The following is a 19,809-nucleotide window of genomic DNA, read 5'->3' on the forward strand; positions in this document are numbered from 1 at the left end:
CTCATGGAATGCTTTGGTCACCTAATGTTCGCCTACGACTGGCGATTCCTGGATCCAATCATGCAATGGCCTCCATTTTGAACAGATCAAGACCCCATGCTGACCCATGCCAGCACATCATTTGATCAGGAGGAAGCCCGTTATTGGGGTCAAATATGAAAGCGGGCTCAACCCTAAATCCATTCATATATCGCCAAGTTTCTCGTAGCTAACCCTAGTGCTATGGCCAAGGCATCTAAACCTTTGCTCTCTATAGCTTGGTGTTCTTTCGGCCCGTTTTGATCTGCTTTGATATCGTGCCGTTGAGGACATAGTCTGGATACTTCATTGTACTGTCGACGCCTACGCCCGCGCCATCGCTTCCCTGGCGTCTCCACGCCGCGCCATCGACGGGAATGATTTGGCCATTGACATAGTTGCCGGCATCCGAGAACAAGTAGACTGTAGCATCGGCAATGTCCTTAATCGTGCCCCATCTGCCCGAGGGCACGCCCTTGCCCTGCTCGCTGACGGCGACCTCGCCCGCGAGCCGGTCCATGCCCTCAGTGCCTGCAATCGGGCCAGGCGCAATGGCGTTGGCCGTGACGCCGAGCGGGCCGTACTCGAGCGCGACAGACGCAACGAGCGAGTCGACGCCGGCCTTGGCCGCCGAGACGTGCGCCTGCAGCGGCATGCCAGTGTAGTGGAACGTGGCTGAAACTGCAAGGAAGCGGCCGCCGGTGCCGGTACCGTCCGGGTTGGGGTTGGGGTTGCGCTTGGCGGATTCAACGAGATACGGCATGGTTGCCTTGACAGTGTTGAAGGTGCCGAGAACGTCAATGTCCATGACTGACTTGAATGCTAGGAGGGAAGTTCAGTATGTATGTATGGACACATGGTTGGGGTCTTGTGGGCTTGAGGGTCGGGATGGGCTTACCATTGGAGCTCATTCCAGAGATTGGCACGACGAAATTTCCCGCAGCACCAGCACTTGCACGAGCCCAGAGTTAGTCATAATCGTGAGCGAGCCTCGTGGTAAGATTGGATACACGCATGGTGCGGACTCACATCACAAAGTCAATTGCCCCAAGCTCATCGGCACACTTCTTAGCTGCAGCCTGCAAATCCTCCGCCTAAAGAGCAACGCCGTGTTAGTAGTCGGGCGCCTCCACACACAACAGAGAGAAGCACACACCTTGCGGACATCACAGCCGCCTATGCCAATCACCTTGGCGCCAGGCCGCGCCGTCGCCAGATCACGCGCCATGGCCTCCGTCTTGTCGACGTTGCGCCCGACGATGCACGCGTTCGCGCCGAGCTTGACCAGCGCGCGCGCCTGGGCGCTGCAGATGGTGCCGGCGCCGCCCGTGACAAACGCTACGCGGCCGTCTGTTGCGACGGGCAAGGAACAGCGCTGGTTAGCAGGGAGACGGAACTGGTGGTCGGGTCGTGAGAGAACGTACCGAAAATACCGTCTTTCCAGACATTGCTCACGTACGCTGAGGGTGGGATTGGCATGATGGGTAACCAAGTACTTGTCTTGTGTAAGAGGGAATAAAAGCGATGCAGTAGAAGCGCAATCCGGTGACTACGGCAAGTGAGAATATAGATTGTAATATGTAGGACAGGCCGCCCCACGCTCTGTCAGTCTCGGCGGCGTTTCTCTCTTATTTCGTCTCCTGTTACGGTGATACAATGGCTATTTGCCTCGGTATAACAATAAAACCAAGGGCAGATCAACTGCACCAAAACGTGCGTGCAGCCATGCCATGCCAGCAGACTTTCGTTCTCCAACATTCTCAAGCTGTCGATTGTCCCTGAACCTGGGATACACCATGTCTCGATTCGGCCCCAGATCATGACTAAGCACCGGCTGTTCTCCAACGCGCTTATCGCAGCATCTGACTGGCTCTTGATAAGCCCGCTTTGCTACCCCTGCCATGAGGCCTGAATCCCTGTACAGACGCAGCTACCCAACTTCTGACATCGTGCCTCTCCAAGAGGATCTGGCTTCCCTTAATTTTCGGTTCTACGTGAGAACGGGATTCATGAACTCTGTCTAGCTTTTGCTGCAAAAAAAGCAAAGGAAAAAAAAAAAGAAACGAGGCGGTCTAACGGGACGGCAAAAAAAAAAAGAAAACAGAAGCTAAGCCAAGCTCTCAGGCAGCGGGGAAAAAAAAAGAAGAGACAGGAGCAAGCCGCGGGGCTGTCAGGCTTTCAGTTCCTTTCCTTTTCCATCTCCGACTAAACCTTCAGACGTCATCGTCACTACAGTCCTACCCTTGCTTCCCCTCCCAACCCTCCACGGGCCGCATCTTACACACAATGCTCGTCTGTCGCGTGTTCCGCATATTCAAAAACCCTGCGCGGGTGTCTATCCTCAAGTTTGTCGGGACCGTGTCTCTGGGTCTCTTGACGGTACGTCTCTCTCTGTCTCTCCTTTGCTCCGCCCTCTACCCCTCCTCCCCCTCTCTACCACCACCGACCGCTCGCTATCTTCCCGCCATTGTGGCCCGCTGCTAACCCCCTCCTTCTCTACTGCGCAGGGCATGTCCTACTCGCTCACCACGCTCGCCGTGCCCTCGCTCCTTTCGCTCCCCTCCTCGACCGCCTGCGCCCACGCGCTCACGCGCCTCAGCGCGCTGTCCGCCGAGCCGCTGCACCTGCTGTCGCGCGTCTCATGCGGTGCTTTCCTGCTCGCCTTTGTCTCCGCGCCGCGCGCCGCGCGCCACCCATACCTGCTGTACACCTCGCTGTTTGCCGGCGCTGCGGGCCTGGCCAATGTGCTGACGCCCATGCTGCTGGGCCAAGCTGCTGTGTCGGCTAGACAGGCGCCGAAGCCGAAGAAGAGCGTGCGTGCGCTCGAGGCTAGCTACGAGGATCTCGGCAGTTCGTCCATGGCCGATTCCGACGTTGTTGCTGGCGAGGACGAGGAGGCCGAGGTCAACGGCGAGGAGGTTCGCGCCATGGCGGAGAACTTTGCCAAGACTCGCTTTGTTGAGACTGGCTTCTCCTCGGTTGCCTTTGCTATGGCTGTCATGGGCATCTGGGGCGATGGCGCCAGAGCCGTGTAATGCAATCCCAAGATTGATTATGACGAAACATTTATGTAGGGCGAGATTTCACGCTTGAGGATTCATAAGTTGGCACCAGCTTTGTAACTATAGTTTCTATGTAAATGGCATTAGATAGTATTGGTCGTGGCGGTTGCACGAAAGCAAGCACGTAGATATTATCCAAGATGAGGCGACACGAACAGCCTGAGGGACGGGAAATAGGGTATCATGGTATAAAAAAAGAGAAAACAGGAGATTTATTTCAAATGGAGCTTCTTCAGCATGTCGTGGCGGTGGAAGTGAGCACGAATGCGTTTCCCATAGATGTCTACAGTTCTGTTAGTCTTGGTACATGAAAGATCTCAGTGAGGGTGGCCATCACTTACACATGGGGATGCTGGTCAGGCAAACAACAACCTGAACAGAGCCAAGGATAATCATGGTCTTTTTGGTACCAATGCCCAAGGTCACCCAGTCAAAGGCATACCAAGTGAGGAAGAAGGAGAAGAAATTTTTAAAGATGATGCTGATAGTAAAGCCCTCGATGGCCAGGTCGCCTATACCAGTTGTGTTAGTGATGCAGCTCGTGGAGGGTGTTTGATCAGGACGAGGTTGTAACTTACGATACGCATCGACTATGTACAGCGAGCTAGAAACTGTGCCGATAACCATGGCACAGACTTCAAGGCCGAAGAAGACCACGGGCGTTTGCCATACCGACTCGCCCGTAATGATTTGAGATGCTGTGATGCCGAAGCCATAAAGACCTGCTTCGCCAATGATGAACATGGGGATGACCAGTAGAATGCGGAACTCTGGCTCGTAGATACCATTGTTGCGCCTAGTCATGTAGCGGACCAGCCAGTCCGACATGATGGCAGCAATAAAGAAGCCCAACACAGCGCCAAGGAAAGGACCGAGATAAATGTAGCCAGCCTTATCTTCCTTCCACCAGTACGGAGGACCCTGGAAGATCATGGCAATAATGACACCAATGAAGACGGTCCACCCAATCATGGTACCTTGGATCAAACATGTCCACAAAAAGGCGGGCTGGAACAAGAGGGGAAATGGACGTAGAAGCAGCACCAGATAGCCTTCATCGGTTTTACGGCCATCAAAGAGCGCCAAGGACTCTCGGAAGGTCTTCTTTCGAATAAAGCCCGACGCCTCGGTGCGAGGCTCAGTGGCTGCTCCATTCTCATTCTCTTTGGACGGGAGAAACTGGCCTGTCTCGCCAACGCTGTTGCTATCGCTGCGGTGGGACATTTCAAAGGTGTTTCCCTGCGAGTCTCTAGTTCCAGGAGTAGTGGTAGACAACCTGTCGGTATTGTCCATTCCCATGTCGGTGTTTAGCTTGGAGTCCCGGCGGTAGGCCGTTTCGGGGCACCAGAAATAGACAAGCGGAAGACAGACGGCACAGAAAATTGCAGAAAAGATAAAGGTCCATTTCCAGCCCATGGTAAGAGTCATTTTGCCAACAACAATAGGAGTGAAAAAGGCACCTCCAAACACGGCCAGGTTGGTGAAAGCCATGCGGATTCCTCGCTCGTGGACAAAGTAAAGATCGCCAACGGCAGCATTGACCAGAGTTTCAAAGGGCGCGCATCCAACGCCCTGAATAATTCTTGCCCAAACAAAACTGGTGTAGTCCGAGCCGACGGTGCTGGCCCAGGCACTCGAGGCTACGAGAATGATCAGGCCCAGGATAAAGGCATGGCGTTTCCCCCAGACCCGGCCTGATGGCACAAAGAAGACAGCGGCAGCACCGCAGCCCATTAGAAAGTAGCCAGTCAACAAGGCAACCTCGGTGAACTTGCGTCGGATCTCAATGGTGATGACGATGGTGTTGGCAGCAAGAATAGAGCCCTGGGCCGTGGCAAAGATGGCACTCATGGAAAGAATAAAGGTGATTAAGTCACGTTTCCAAATCGGCCAGTTGAGCGGATCATTGGGGTCATCAGACGGTTGGGGGATCTGAGACGTGGTTAGACGGTGAGGCCACAAAAGAACAGACTACAAGACTCACCAAGATCAGATGTTCGCCATTTTGCATGACCGTCTTGAGATTGCCGCTATCGCGGCCGGCGATGTACCCAGGCTGGTTTGGATCGTCATAGTATCGCGTAGTCCCTAGACGACGCTATGGTCAGAATCTACAAGTGCAAGAAGGAAGCCCAGAGAAGAGATCAAGTGAAGCCTACCTGGAACGTGACCCTTCTGGTGCGGTTCCAGAATTCCCCAGCCCATGATAGATCGCGAGAACAAGAGGGTAATTAATTAATAGTTATACAAATTGGAGAAGAGAAGAGGAGAGAAAAAGGGACTCCCATGAAGGAGGAGAGAAAAAAAAATAGAAAAGTGAGGAAGAGCCACCAATATGAAGGCCAAAGATGAAGAGTAGCAAAAAAATAAAAATAAAAGGAAAATAAAAGATTGGATATTTCTCCACAAAAGACCCAGGAAAGAAGGGGGCAGTAAACAGGGCAGTTGTCCAAGATTTGTTACACGCAGTTCTTTCCGTCTCTGGTACGTTCTACCCTCTGCACCTTCCTTAAACACGCCACCACCACCACCACCACCACCACGCAATCAGGAAGAAAACCAGCAAAAGAGGACCGAGCCATGATTTGTGCGACTGGAGGCTACTTGTATACAAAGAGACGAGGAGACAAAGAGACAAAGAGAAGTAGTGCGTGTCCGGGTGTGAATCAGTTGTAGCCGTAGTTAGGCTATAGGCCATGTACTACGTACTGTTCACATAGGCGCTCCTTTTACCGGTCTTCACAAGCAATCCGGCTGGTACACTGTCTTGACTCCCTAGAGGTACTAAACTGCTGTCCTGCCCTCATAGTCTTGGCCAGTGCTCCGCTTGGAAGAGCTCCAAAAGCTTGGGCGAGGAAGCTTGATCCTTGGCGCTCGGTCCGACCAGTGGCCACCACAGCGCCCCAGTCCGGAGAGAAGAAACATGCGGCACCCGATGTGTTAGTTATCTACATGCAAGTAATCTTCAAACAAGCCAGACTAGGAGCAGCGAGGAGCCAGTCAGTCGGCAGTTGTACCAAGCATACACAAGGAGAGCGAGCTAGGAACACCAGTCGGTGCACATTGCTGAAGAGATGGATATACTCAGGAAGGATGAACACATGGTGAAACAAGAGGGAAAAGAAGACAAAGTCTCCCATGGCAAGGCAAAACAAAAACAGGTCACGAGAATGTGGGCAGTCCACATTCCACGCATGTCTCGCTTGAGTGGCCCGGTCTGACCTGTCCCTTCTCGTCCCATGGTCTTGCAATCCGTTTATCCGGACACCGAGAGCACATGTGCGCCGATTCTTCGAATGCAGCCAAACAAACACGGCTCTCATTTGCAGATTCATCTCGCCCCAGCTTGTGGGTTCCAGGAGCATCTGGGGTGTCGGATGAAGACACAAGGAGATGACAAGGAGTCCCCTTCTTGTATGAATCCCATAGGCCTTCTCGCAAATTAAAGAGCATGACATCAAGAAATAGGAGCCGCGCGACTGCATTCTAGAATTATTAGCCGGCTTGTGAAATGAAGCTACAAACGTTGGAACCGGTGGCTTGAGGATGAAGGAAGGCCACCATCCGGCACATGTTTCCATGCTGTGGATAGTTAAAGGTACAAGCAGACATGCATTGCATAAGATTGGATTGTTCATACTTGGGTTCTCAGAGTAGTTGTCCCCGGTATTGCAGATCCGGCATGGACATGGTTGCCAGCGCTCGAAAGGTCCTACACAAGATGTGTGTGCATAATTGTGTAGTTATGCATGTATATACTGCCTGAGGGTCGTACTAGGGCTGGGCATGCTGAACAAGAGGCCCTCGTCAAAAACTTCATGATGATGGAGTTTGGACGGCAATTCAAGACGAGAGGTGATGCAGAAAAGAAAACTTGGGAGAATGCGCCAGGATAACGCAGCACACGGATGGAGGAGATGGATATGGGCACAGACATGAACAGAGATATGGCCAGGATTAAAGGTGATCCTTTTCAGTTTCATCGAGATTTGTGCTGAGCTGCGGTACGACGTGGCAGCACCAACCAGACGAGATGATGCCCTGTTTGGACGGGTAAAGATCAACTGTTTGTTATGGCTGGAGTTGATGAGTGAATCCAGTATGGAGCTTGGTTTCTGGGGCACAAGTTTACGCGGGTAGTCAGTCATGACTAACTAGAGGAGCTTACCTGTATAACTAGCCGTAGTTAGTCGGGTCACACATTGCTAGAGTCACTTGCATGCTTGGTCTTTGTGGAGCACAGTCTGGGCTTCGCTAGATCGATCCTGGTGCACTTTGTAGCCCACAAGCTTTGCGCACAACGCCATTCATTAGCCTATTGACCACAGATCGGCATGTTCCAGGGTCCTTGACGAGGAGGCCAGGCCAGCTTTTGGAGGGCTAGGCGGTTTAGAGCTAGCTAGAAGCTGGCTGGCCTACAGACCGTGCTACAGACATTTGAAGAAGACCAGAAATAGGGAATCTCAAAGACAGGCTTGATTACAAACAAGAGCCCAGTAATTATTCAGAATCCAGCCTTTGCAGCCAGGCCCGGAAGGAACAGGCCAGCCAAGTCGCTGTTAGATGTAGCAACGATAAACGAGATGGTCGCATTGCATATTGAGACCAAGAATATGAAGGTTTAACCATAACAATAACCATATTGCCTGTCTATTATTGGGAGTTTCTCGGATCCTGAGAGCTTTTATAGTACATATAAGCACAATTGTACATGATTGCAGCAAAAAGAAAATACCGCTTAGGGGCCCTGTGCCAATGCCAGTGTCTAGGGCCAGGAGACGATGATATGATGATTAAAACCATGGCAATAAATAGACGACAAAAAGCCCGGTTTCAGGGGCGTTGCTGTGAAGAGGCAAAGGAGAATAAAAAAGGCCACCAATGAGACATGCTAAGGCCAACAAGCATGTAGTGCAGACAAAGACAGAAACAGAGATCAACGGCCAGCCCTAATGTTAAATGGAGCTGCCTTGGTTTTATCGGTTGAATTTACCAGTGTTGCCGAAGGATCAAAGAAGCCGGTGAGGGGGAAGAGAGGCCTTGGCTATGCAACAGCCAGGGGTCTGTGCAAGATTCCTAATGGCGGAGACGTGTGTATATTGCCCGTGGATGTGGTGGTGGTGGTGGTGGTGGGTGGGACTAAGGACTTTTGCCGCATGGTCATTTGCGTCTCGGTGCTGGTCCAAGCTTTGGAGGTATCTGGACCAAGGGAGATGTGCAGATAGAAACAGGACTGGAGGTCTGGGTACGAGTTAGTGGACGAAGAATGAGGTGAGGTGAGCAGGCCAGAGGAGAGGCCGTTGGTTCGTTGTACGGAGTGAGCGCAGTGCATCTGCACAATGTGCATACGAGCATCAGTGGCAGTATTCAAGTACAGTAGCAGCAGATACATGTGTACATAGTACGTATGTATGTGTGTACACATCCATCCATCCCACTGCGTGTGGCCACAAGTATCGACGTCCTCTTGTTGTTCTATTCACCCGTCTGTGGATATATTCGTACCCGGTACTTCACAGCCACGTCGAAATAAAGAAACAACGCGGTCCAAAAAAGGTCCCTGTGAAACCGCGAGGAAGGCACAAGAAAGCGCCTGCAAAGAAAATAGAACAGCAACCAACACTAACCACCTCAGCCAGCAACTACTGTAAAGTCCGGCGGAGTTCCCACATACCCCTGCACCGGGGCAGCGCAACTGCCAGGCCCATCCGTACTTGCTGTATGTACTGCGCTCTGTGGTGGTGCGCTTACCCTTTTGCTTGCGCGTCATTGCCTTGGCTCCCGGGTGAGCTGCCCGGTTGGTTGACCAAGCACGAGCAGCCACCACTCGCCTGCAACGGCAACTGCAGGCCCCTTCCCTCCTTCCCTCGCCCATTGTTGCATGCCCCAGGCCCAAGACTCGGATCCGCCCACCTTCCCTGTCTGTCTGTCTGCCCGCCCACTCTCTCCAACTTTAAAAGGGCAGGCACGTCCGCGCATCGTTCTTTCCTGTTTGTTTTCAAGATACCCATCAAGACAAGCTTGTGCTCTCTGCTCTTCTTCAGTTTTCCTTCTTTTTCTGTTTATTTCTTTCGTGTTTCACTACTTTTTTTTTTCTCTGCCTTTATTTTGCTTCCCTCGCTTTCACACAAAACATCATCACCCGTGATTCTCTGAGAGCAGCTGTTTATTCGCCTTTGAACATAATCAACTTATTCAAATAATTATCCAAACTATCAATCACCATGAAGTCCACCACTTTCTTCCTTGCCGCCGTTGCCGGCCTTGTTTCCGCCCAGACCAGCCTGCCCTCCTGCGCTGTGAGTATTCCCCTCCGGATAATCAGTCGTAAAATACGCATCGCTAACCTACATCAATCACCAGACCGAGTGTGTCAGCGGCTTCACTTCGGGCTCCAACATTGCCGGCTGCTCTCAGGGTGATGTTGCTTGCATCTGCGGCAACAACGACTTCCTGAGCCAGATTGCCTGCTGCCTTGTCGACGCCTGCGGCGAGGAGGACCAGGCCGCTACCCTCAGCTACGCCAGCAGCCTGTGCCAGGGCTTCGGTGTTGACGTCCCTAACGAGATTGCCTGCAACTCCAACTCCACCGGTACTGCCTCGCCCAGCGGTACGACCACCGCCAACGGCACCACCACCGCCACGTCGACCTCGACCTCGACTTCCACCTCCTCCCAGATTGCCGGCGCCGCCGCCCTGTCTGGCTCCGCCGGTTTCGCCGGTGTCGCTGGTATTCTGGCCGCCCTTGCCCTGTTCTAAGGGATTGAATGCCAGGAGTTGTTTATTAGGATTACGGAGTTAGAAACGTCTTGGAGACAATGCAATAGACACATGGACAGTCGTGTCCACCACGGGTATACCCAATGAGATAGTACAAATTTGCTGAATATAATATTAATGGCGACTCTGAGAAAACTTGGTTTCTTCTGTGACATCCAACGTTGTGCTTCTTCGCGTGACACAGAGTTCTGCTGTACCTCACGATGGATGCGATATTTCTTGCGATGAAAACCGGCAGTGCTAACAGATGAGGCTGGGACCTTGGTGTGAAGACAATATCTAAATACGGTTATTCAGGGCTCCGCTCTTGGTTGAGTGGAGAGCAGCAAACTTCACATTTTCACAACTGTTGTATCTCAGCTGAGGTTCATCATTAAACCCTAGCATGTCAACATCCACGTGATACACAAACCCCTCAAATCAGCACCATACCATTAGTCCCACTGATTCCACACGGTGGTTGATATTAATTGTCCCATTGTCCCACCTCACTTGGACCCCTTGTGTTGGTGACTGGGACCGAAAACCCTAAATAAACATGCAACTTGCGTACCATGGCCTCTTTACATCATGTTAGATCGGATGATGAAGGGGTATACGTGACCCAACACGCAGAGACAACAACGGCAACTACGGCGTGTTTCTGTTCTTATAGATTGCTATTGTTGCTGCTGTGCCGACCTGGAGAGGGGCTATAAGTCACAGGGGATTATAGCCCTATGGGATGTGAAGGGACAAGGAGTGATGCAGGGAGACAATGTGTACAGATCCATCTCCATCTGCTACTAGTTATATACACTCGGAGTCTGCCTCTTCACGCTCGGCTACCTTCTCATCTTCTCTCCTGCCAAGGGGCACGCTGGGCTGGGCCGATGAGAGAGGACAACTTGCACCTTGTGCCTTATGAGCCATGAATACGACGTCGGCTGCAGCCATTGCTTGTTGACTACGACGATAGCCGTGTACAGGGCTGTACAGCTCATCCTTCCTGGAGTTTTTCGCAGTGGTGGTCTTCTTGTCTTAAGTCTCCGGATCCTGGCTAATTCCATCATTACGCAAAGAGGAAACGCAAAGGGGAAAAGAGGACAGGGGCGCGCGGGGCGGCGGCCAAGAAGTAGGAAGACTTGTCGGTAAAATAAAGCCTGCATAACTTGTTTTCCTTGGCTAGGACAGACGAAACGAAAAGAAAAAAAAAGAACAAAAAAAAACAAGTCCCGAAAGAGAAAGGGGATGTAACAGAGCCGGCTATTTCTTCAGGCCTCTGGCGTCTTCTAGAGCTTCTAGACCCATTCTGTGGGATGTCTCTCTTCCTGCTTCCTCTTTGTCCTCCCGCCCCTCATCTGTGTCTTGTTTCGCAGTCCTTATCGTTTTGTCGCTTGGGGCTCTGGCGTCTGCCCAAGGGCGCGTGGCCTGAAACGTTGCGGCTTTGATGAAGCTCTCGGATGTGCAGCTCACAGACACCCAGAGGAGGGGCCTGGCATACAAGACAAAGACCGAGTATAAGGGTACCCAAGAGATGCCATGTGGGTAGCAGGAAGAGCGAGAATGAAAGGCAGATGTGGACATATGGACGCACACGGGCACTACGGGTACAAGTAGTATGCATCGTATCGGGGCATGTCAGTTTATCACAGATATCTCGCTGTGCTAGTACACGTGGATTTACCAACGTCAAATGTCTGCAAATCGTTGCCATGTGCAGACTAGGCTACATGTAGTTAGACAGACAGACACGACACACTTCGACTCTCTTTATATCTAGACGACCACTTATACATACATAGCCACTCCAGCTACAAAGAAATACTGCTGCATCTGGAACCCGGATTAAGCCTCATTGGCTCTTCAAGGCCCCTTCTCCATGAACCCTGGCTCTTTCTTCGCCCTCGCTCTTGTCCTGCATCATTATATGAGATGACATGTACCGGGCCGCCGATCCCGGGAATTCGACGAAGGGGGGGTAGAAGAATAGAAAGAACAAAAAAAGAACAATAGAAGTGACGAGCAAAAAAAGAAGAGCGAGGCAGCAGGCAAGGACCCCCCTCCCTTTCTCTTCTCCTCGTCTGTTCACCCCCTCGTTTTTCGGAGAAGGGTCGGTCCTGTGATATACGTGTCTGAGCCCAATTGTACTCTTTGTCCTCGTCACTGAGGGAGAGGGGAGAAGGGCACGGCGGCCAGGCTGAGAGAGGTGGATGGGTGGGTTGAGGCCAGAGATAGACACATGCGAGAAAAGAAGAGACTGCCAGATCTGTACATCTCATCTGGATGGTAGGGCCAGCGATACAGACAGCCACGCACGCGGAGAGAGAGGAGCCGGCGTAGGCTCGAGCAGCACATATAAACTCGGGCCCTTCCCTCTTGTTTCGTGGTGTTGTGGTTCGGGTTGTTCTCCAGACCTGTTGTATTAGTATCGCTTTGAACGCTCTGGTATATTTTTCTTTTCTTTTTCCTTTTCTTCTTCTTCTTCTTTCTTGTGTTCTTTTCTGTTTGGGCCTTTTTTTGTCTGTTTCTGTGCTTTTTCTCTTGCGTGTAAGTCCTCATCAACGCTGACCTGTTGTCACTCCGAGTAACCCTTTTGGCTAACCCTTTTTCTCGCCCCCCTCTCCAGAGACGGCCTTTGTATTATCAGTTATCATCTGTCTTTTTTCTCTTCTTTTTTTCTTCTCCCCCAAATGTGCGACTTTACCAAAAACTACTACGTCTACGCGGGCTGCCTCGATCCCGGCGCCCATTTCTTCGGCACGTCAATCGACGGAAGCCAGAAGGGGGCGTGTGCACAGGGGCCGCATGAGCGGTACATTGTGATGCCGGGCCGCTGCCCACTGTGCTCCGGCTAGAGCTGGGCGCCTGCGGTCTGGGGCCGGTGCTGCTGTGTTTATAGCGCTGCCCTCGCTATGTTCTAGGGCCTGGCACTGGAGACGCAGGCTGTATTCTTTGTAGATTACGGGGTCCACGCGCGCGACAGGACAGTCAGGACCGCTGCAGTGCAGAGAAACCAGCCTGTGCTACAGGGCCACATCCTAGAACCACAGCGGAGGCTCAGGCCCTGCTCCCGATATTTCCGGGCCTGCACCTGAGCCTGCTGTCTGTTTTCTTCTTCTTTTTCTTTTCCTTTGGTCTCTCTCATCACGTGGGTAAATGGTCTGGCTGGCTTCTATATAAACAATGGGATTTCGGTGCATACGGCAAATACATACACACATGCCGAGGCGTTTGTCTACAATAGAATTTTGCTTTTTCTTCTTTCTTCTTCATCTGATAGCACAGCCCTAGCGGTCATAGCAGAGCCCCATGTGACCTGACTTGTAAACCTGGCCCTCCCCCCCCCCCCCCCCCCCCCCCCCCCGGAAATCCAGCACGGCCTGAAGATGACACCCACCACCACCACCACCAAGTTTCAACTCCGCTGCGGCCTGAATCTGCACACGCTGGAATCATGCGCTTCGACTTCTTCTAGAACAAGCTGACACGGGTCCCTGTGCGTGCTTGGTTGCCCGCTTGGACGTTGCCGGCAACGCGTTGGGGAGGAGGGCTGTTGAGTATTCTGAGAGTTACAGGTTGTTTATAGGTATCAATCAGCGTGTTCGTGGGCCATAGCCCCTGTATTTATAGACTCTTTACTGGACATTACCGCCCGTGGTGTCCTATATCATGCCCTCTAAGCTCGGCGTGTCCAGCACATACTGTCGCCAAACAGGCACATACTCCTTGAGATGTTCCTTCTCTGCTGGCTTCTCAGTCTCACGGGCTTCATAGACTTCATCCACCCTCCAGCGGTTGCGCTTGTTTTCTTCCTCCATATTCTTGACATAGTCCTCGTCCTTGTCGTCATTCGCATCGCCGCTGTCCTCCGGTCCCGTCCGGCCTATGGCCCGGTCGTAGTACCGCTGTTTGACATACTTGTCTCCCAGCCGATTAACCACATCATTTGCCTCGTTGAGACTGACCAGCCTGCGGCCAAGATTGCCCCTAGAAACATACGCGGCACAGGTGAGCCACGTGAGTGTGACATCCTCGTTGCTGGATCCTGGTCCTGAGCATCCATGCACGCTGCGGTGCTTCGCGCGTTCCTCGGCTTCCTTGGCTGCCGTCCATCCCGGCGGCTTGGTGAGCAGGCTAATGACTCCCTGGCGGTGGTCTGGGTTGCCGATGGCCGCGTCGTCGAGGATCTGGTAGGCCGTCCGGGACTCGACATACATGGCGGCGCGGCGCTGCGCCAGTGCCGCTTCGGCCGGCGTCCGGCCAGTGGCGTTCTCACGCACGAGGAGCCGCGGCTGGAAGGCAGCGAGCGAGTCAACCAGCTGCCAGCTATGGTCGGTCACGAGGTTGTGCATCACGGTGTCGCCGGTTGCGTTGAGCATCTCGAGCTCCGTGCCGTCGGCGTTGAGGTATTCGAGGAATACGTGCAGGAAGCGGAAGATGCAGTCCTGCGTCCAGCCATTCTCGAAGACGTCATCGTCGTCGGGTGTGATGGGGCGGATGCACTGGAGACTTTGGAACGCAACATGGACGGGCGTCAAACCGCCAGAGTCAAGATGGTTGCGTTGCTTGAGAAGCTCGCGGAGAACCTTTTGGTCGAGGCTATCAAGCACTGTCTTCAGCACTGGTGCCTTGGGAAGAGGAGACGCCAGAAGCTCGTGGAGAATGTTGTTGCCCGAGTAGTTCCGGGCTAGTTGGTTTGCGCCGGCCCGGGCCAGCCTCTGGATAACCTCGACCTGGCCGAAGCGACACGCAAGCAGTAGCGGAGTGTTGCCGGAGCTGGTCGGCAGCTCGAGAGTCTTGGGAAGCTGCTCCAGGAGATAGTCGACGAGGTCAAGAGCAGCCTGTTGGCCTGACTGCGACATGACAGCACAGTGGAGGACATAGTTGGCTGTGAAGGGTTAGCACACATTGAACAGGTGAGGAGTGACAGCAAAGTCGGGGCGGGGCGGGGGGTTCATGTAACCAACGACATACCTTGTTTACGCATCCAAGAATCAAGAGCCGCTTCAAAGGCGCCCTTTTCAGCCACCAGATGCTTGAACGACGGGTGTGCCTTTGCCGCATCCGACGCCGCATAATGTAGATACATCTCTCTCGGAGCATCCGTCAGCAACCACCGGACAGAATTAAGGCTGGCGTTTTCAGCTGCAATCAGCAGCGGGCTGCGCTGCACGCCAGCGTCCCGGACCAGGACCGCGCGGCCGTGAGTGGCCCAGTCCTTGCGCTTCTTGCCGTACACCGTCAGGCCCTGGTAGAAGCGTGGGGGGTCCTTGGCGTCGAGCCGGGCGGCCTTGACGAGCCGGTCAACGGGGATGCCGGCGCCGGTCTTGGTGATCATGGTCTCTAGGATGGAGGTGTTGGCGGCGGAAATGGCCTGGATAAAGTCGTCTTCATCAATGTCAAAGACCCTGGGCTCGCCTTCGCCGTCCTTCTCGAGAGGCGCATATTTCAGGCACAGGTCCAGGAAGACATTGGCATCTTCAACGCGGTCATGGCGGATCAGGAAATGGTACAAGGAACCTCTTTCCATTTCCATCGCCTTAGGAGTGCTAGAGAGGCGGTCGAAGAACGGACTGCTGGAAATCAGGATGCTGTACGGTGAGTGCTTGGAGTGCACATTAGCCACTTCGCCAACATCCAGCATCTCAAACGAGGCGTTGGGCACCTTGACCAGTGTCGGCAGCTCGGCATGCTCGTCTTCCGTGTCTACGTCTTCATCGCTGTAGTCTGGGCCGCAGGAACTGTCGTCGTTGTGATCGTCTGCGTGCCGAAGCATGCGCTTGGTGGCCTGCTCTTTCTGCTGAGGTGCATATTGCAGCTGCGCGATGGCGAGAATCTCCTGCGCGACAGACATGTGGCCGCGGGAAAAGGCTAGACTGAACGGCGTGTTGTGGTTCTTATCGGAGACAGCAATGAGCAGCGGCGGCTCGGAGCTGGTTGGACCCCAGGGCTTGGTGGTGTACTTGGTGATGGTCTCCAGGTCACCGGTCCAGGCCGCCTCGAAACTGGGGGGGGGGGGGGGGGGGGGGGGGTTGTTAGTCGCTGGATATAACATGGGGAAAGGATAGGAGTCACTTACATCTCAAGGTATGCAGCCTTTCCGGCCTCCGAAACATCGCCGGCCTGGAGCAAGGCGAACTGCGGGTCAGCGACAGTGTCTGCGGGCGAGCTCTGCCTGGCGTGCCAATATCCTCTCTGACGCTCTCCTCCTTTTTTAGCATCGGGGTGCAGTTCGACAAAGGTCTTGCCGCCCTTTTCCAAAACAATCTTCTCTAGTTGCTGGAGCACCACAATGGCCTCCTCAATGGCCGTCTTCTTTCCCTGCAGATCAGCATTGGCCGTCCGCTCCAAATGCTTCTTGACTGCCTTGTCATACGACTCCTTGCGGGTCTCAAATGCCGTCTCCTCATAGGCTACTACCCCCGAAAGAACCCAGTGTCGGTATGAGTCAGGCGCTACTTCCTTATGTGCAGTGTACAGTTTCTCGGACACCGGCTCCGGAGTCTTGGGAGCCACGAGATCAGCTTCGGAGTCATACTCCTGAAGGGAAGATAGATTGTCCCGGATGAGGTCGAGCACGGTGCTGCCCATCTCTGAGACCCAGCTATAGCGCAGGTACTCGTATCCCTGGCGGTTCATGGTGTTGATGTCGGCGCCGCGCTCGATCAACGCCTCAGCGAGGGACAAGTCCAGACATGACGACAGGGCGACTATGATTGGCTGATCGATGTTGGCGTTGAATATTTGTCGGCAACGGGCGTGGTCGTCTAGGTCGAAGTAAGCAGGAGGATTGATCCGCCCGCTTTTGATCCACCGGTTGAACGACAGTTCCGGCTCGGCACCGGCCTCCAGAAGCCGCTTGGCCTTGGCGGAGTCATCGAGATGGAGGGCTGCTAGCAGCGGCGTGGGACCGCGACTGTCATAAGAGTTGTTGGAGAAGCGAGGGTGGTTTAATGCTGCGCTCACACCAATCTTGTCGTTGGCCATGACCCATTCAAACACCGGCAGCGGAGCCTCGAGCGTGAATCGCAAAAGCCCGGTGTACCCGGCATAGTCTGCGTGGGAAGAGATGGCGCCGAGGCTCACAAGAAGACGGACCATGGAGATGGCCCGGGGGAGCGGCAGTTTCAATGCCATCATAAGAGTGGTCAGGCAACCGGTGATCTCGTCGTCGTACTTGAAGGTCATGGGGAGCAGAACACTCACGCCAAACTGTGAAGGAGTTAGCAGATGAAATGGGGGATGATGTCAAGTGTGGTCTTACCTCGTGCAACAGCTTGACAATATCCTCGTGACCTTCAGCAATGGCAATATGCATGGGAGAGTTAGGAATGTCCCAAGCAAGTGTCTCATTCTTGTAAAAGTCGGGCTCATCCGTCGCATCTAAGCCACCGGCATCTTCGTCTCCGGTGCTGCTTTTTTCGACCTTGACAAAGGACCCGGTAGCCAGGGAGATGACTTCCGACTGGTCGGCCTCGACCAACTCACCGTCCGAGTCCGAGAGATCATCGCCGTCCTTAGCCTCAGTCTCTGCTCCCGAAGCCCGCTCCTGAAGCAGCGTCCGGCGGCGCTTGAGCTGCTTCTCCTGGTCGGCGTCCTCGTTCTCCAAGCTCCGCTCCATCAGGATCCGCACCATCTCGGCACTGCCGCGCTCAACCGCCATGTGCAGTGCCGACCGGCCATCGGCGACCCGCGCCGTGATGCGCACGCCGGCCCCGACGAGCGCACGCACAATCTCGGCCGACGCGCATGTGACGGCCAGGTGCAGCGGTGTGCGGCCCGTGTAGTCGCGCTCGTCTGGGTTGGCGCCGGGGAGCGCAATCCAAGCGCGCACGGCCTCGAGGTCGTCGTCGGCAATAGCCTGGCAGAGCAGGCCGGTGCTGCCGATATAGGCCATGTCGGTCCAGTCCTCGGCGGTCAGCGGATGGAACGAGCCGATTTGCTGGCGGCCAGGGTCATCGATGATGAAGGAGATGGGCCCACGGATGTACACCTGGTCTTCCTTGGCAGCAACTTCGAGTTCGTCGGCGGTGACGGCTGGTGGGCAGCTGCCACAGCAATCCTTCATGACATCCTCAAAACGTCCAAAGAAGGCGGGGTGGCGGTGGAGGTAGACGGAGCGGTTCTTGGGCTGGTTCCACTCGGCGTTGAGGAGAAGGTCGCGAGTATAGCACATCTTCTCGATCCTCTTGCTGTTGAAACTGTGAGGGGGTTAGACAACGGGGACAGGGAGGCCACTGAAAACAAGAGAGAGACTTACAATGGCCCATAGGGCACAGTAAACGTGTGGTAGTTGGACACTTCTGCATCCTCCATCCACTCGGCAACCTCGTCTTCATGCATGTCTTTAATATTCGCACTCCGGCCCACCGACGTGTTCGCCGCCGGCCGGCCACGCTCCGCCCGCCGCTTGTCAATGTACTCCTTGCGGACAGACGTCGTCGGCAGCCGCTCCAGCACCAGCAGCCGGGCCAGACCGAGCGTGCGGCGGAAGCTGCGCTCGTAGATGGTGGGATCGACGCGGGACCGGTCCAGCTCGGGCCAGTACACCTCAAAGTTGCGGTGCGAGTACTTGGACAGACGGTTCTCGTACGACGGGCTGCGCCGGCTCATGTCAATGTGGTTGATTTGGGTGATGTAGCTGCCGAGGGCCCGTGGCGTCACGTAAACTTGGCTGCCGTCGTAGGCTGCGCCAGAGGCGTCAATGTCAAAGCCGGTCAGGATTTCGCTGACTGACTTGTAGATGCGGAGGACAATCTAGAAAGGTGATGGTTAGAGTTATGAGGGAATGGCTGGCGGGAAAGAAAAGCCGGCATACCTGGATGTGCCGGGTGGGATACTGCGATGCCAGAGTGATGGCGTATTTTGTGCGCACCACAGTGACCTCTGTCAACAGCGCATCTCGGACAGCGCGCTCAATCTGGGCGATCTTGTCGAGCGCCTGTTCGGGCGTGAGTCCGTAGAGGAACAGATCGACGTCAGACGCGGGGCAAAAGCGCTCGTGATAGTACTCGCGGAGTTTCTTCTTCGACGTCTGGAACTCGGGCGGCACAGGCAGCAGGCAATTCACCACCGACGACCCGGCAGCCACGACGTTTGACCAGTCCAGGTCGGCCAACGACTGCTCCGAGAAGATGGCAAAGTTCTTGCGGAACTCGGACAGCCCGGACACCGTGGCCGGCGAGCCGTGGGCGCGGCGGAGGCGTGGCGGCAGCGCCATGATGTAGCGGTCTTTTTCGGCTGCGCTCTCGGCGGCCAGGTCGCGGGCGCGCGTGGTGCACGGAGCGGCAGCGGGCGGGAAGAGCGGCAGGACATTGGCATGCGGGTCTTTGAGCGCGGGGTGGGTGGGGTTCTGGGCATACAGGGCCCGGATCTCATTCTCGTAGGTGCGGTACGGCGAGAGAATGCTGGCGATGCCAGTCTCTGGGTGGTCGGCAATGTGCTGTGCCAGCTGGTCCAGCGGAACGGGAACTTTGGGGAGGGCTGTCATGGCGGGCCAGCAATAGTAGTCAACGAGATAATGGGAGAGGTGTGTCAGAGAGAGATACTCTGGCGAGGAGAAGTGAAGAAGGGTGGCCGTTGAGGTTGGGCACCGCTGATTAAATATTCATACTCGCATCGTATTCAAGCTGTCCAGAAGCTAGCCATTCACGTCGTTGTGCACATAGAAGCAGCACCCCCTGAAAACTAACACTGAAAAGGTGGTGTTGATGTCAACTTTCAGCTCTCCAGAAAGCTCCGTCTCCAACGCCCCGTCGCCCAAGACTCCCTGAAGCTCTCTCCAGCTTCCGCCATCACCTGCCCTGCCTGTTCCCCAGGCTTCCCCCTGTGCAGCCTGGCTTACCCTGGCCAGACTGCCTAACCTGCCTAGCCTGCCTAGGATCTTGCAGGGATTCTACCTGGAGTCATGGCCCAGAAACCTTCTCCCCCCAAACTTGACATGCCACAAAACGCCTGGTTGCAGTGT

General features: G+C 54.4%; 5 protein-coding genes across 5 annotated transcripts; 2 read left to right on the forward strand and 3 right to left on the reverse strand.

Annotated features, from left to right (window-relative positions):
- Positions 1-250: 250 nt before the first annotated feature.
- Positions 251-1,497, reverse strand: BROUX77_001977 (uncharacterized protein; the record flags this gene model as incomplete). Its single annotated transcript, XM_073746465.1, has 5 exons — positions 251-840; positions 917-969; positions 1,048-1,112; positions 1,175-1,368; positions 1,443-1,497. 5 exons carry the CDS (start codon positions 1,495-1,497, stop codon positions 251-253), a joined length of 957 nt encoding a protein of 318 aa, XP_073607059.1.
- Positions 1,498-2,304: 807 nt separating this feature from the next.
- Positions 2,305-3,053, forward strand: BROUX77_001978 (uncharacterized protein; the record flags this gene model as incomplete). The annotated part of the gene is made up of 2 exons (XM_073746466.1): positions 2,305-2,397; positions 2,526-3,053. The coding sequence occupies 2 exons, from the start codon at positions 2,305-2,307 to the stop codon at positions 3,051-3,053; spliced, it is 621 nt and encodes a 206-aa protein (XP_073607060.1).
- Positions 3,054-3,292: 239 nt separating this feature from the next.
- BROUX77_001979 (uncharacterized protein) lies at positions 3,293-5,091 on the reverse strand (the record flags this gene model as incomplete). Its single annotated transcript, XM_073746468.1, has 4 exons — positions 3,293-3,363; positions 3,422-3,592; positions 3,659-5,012; positions 5,065-5,091. The coding sequence occupies 4 exons, from the start codon at positions 5,089-5,091 to the stop codon at positions 3,293-3,295; spliced, it is 1,623 nt and encodes a 540-aa protein (XP_073607061.1).
- Positions 5,092-9,304: 4,213 nt separating this feature from the next.
- Positions 9,305-9,839, forward strand: BROUX77_001980 (uncharacterized protein; the record flags this gene model as incomplete). The annotated part of the gene is made up of 2 exons (XM_073746469.1): positions 9,305-9,379; positions 9,444-9,839. The coding sequence occupies 2 exons, from the start codon at positions 9,305-9,307 to the stop codon at positions 9,837-9,839; spliced, it is 471 nt and encodes a 156-aa protein (XP_073607062.1).
- A 3,665-nt stretch (positions 9,840-13,504) lies between these two features.
- On the reverse strand, positions 13,505-19,332 carry BROUX77_001981 (uncharacterized protein; the record flags this gene model as incomplete). The annotated part of the gene is made up of 6 exons (XM_073746470.1): positions 13,505-14,730; positions 14,817-15,847; positions 15,922-17,054; positions 17,107-18,043; positions 18,103-18,599; positions 18,661-19,332. 6 exons carry the CDS (start codon positions 19,330-19,332, stop codon positions 13,505-13,507), a joined length of 5,496 nt encoding a protein of 1,831 aa, XP_073607063.1.
- Between the last annotated feature and the right edge of the window lie 477 nt (positions 19,333-19,809).

The sequence above is a fragment of the Berkeleyomyces rouxiae genome (assembly GCF_048999995.1).
Source record: "Berkeleyomyces rouxiae strain 22BRR77 chromosome Unknown BrBRR77_ptg000002l, whole genome shotgun sequence".
In the NCBI taxonomy this organism is placed as follows: domain Eukaryota; kingdom Fungi; phylum Ascomycota; class Sordariomycetes; order Microascales; family Ceratocystidaceae; genus Berkeleyomyces; species Berkeleyomyces rouxiae.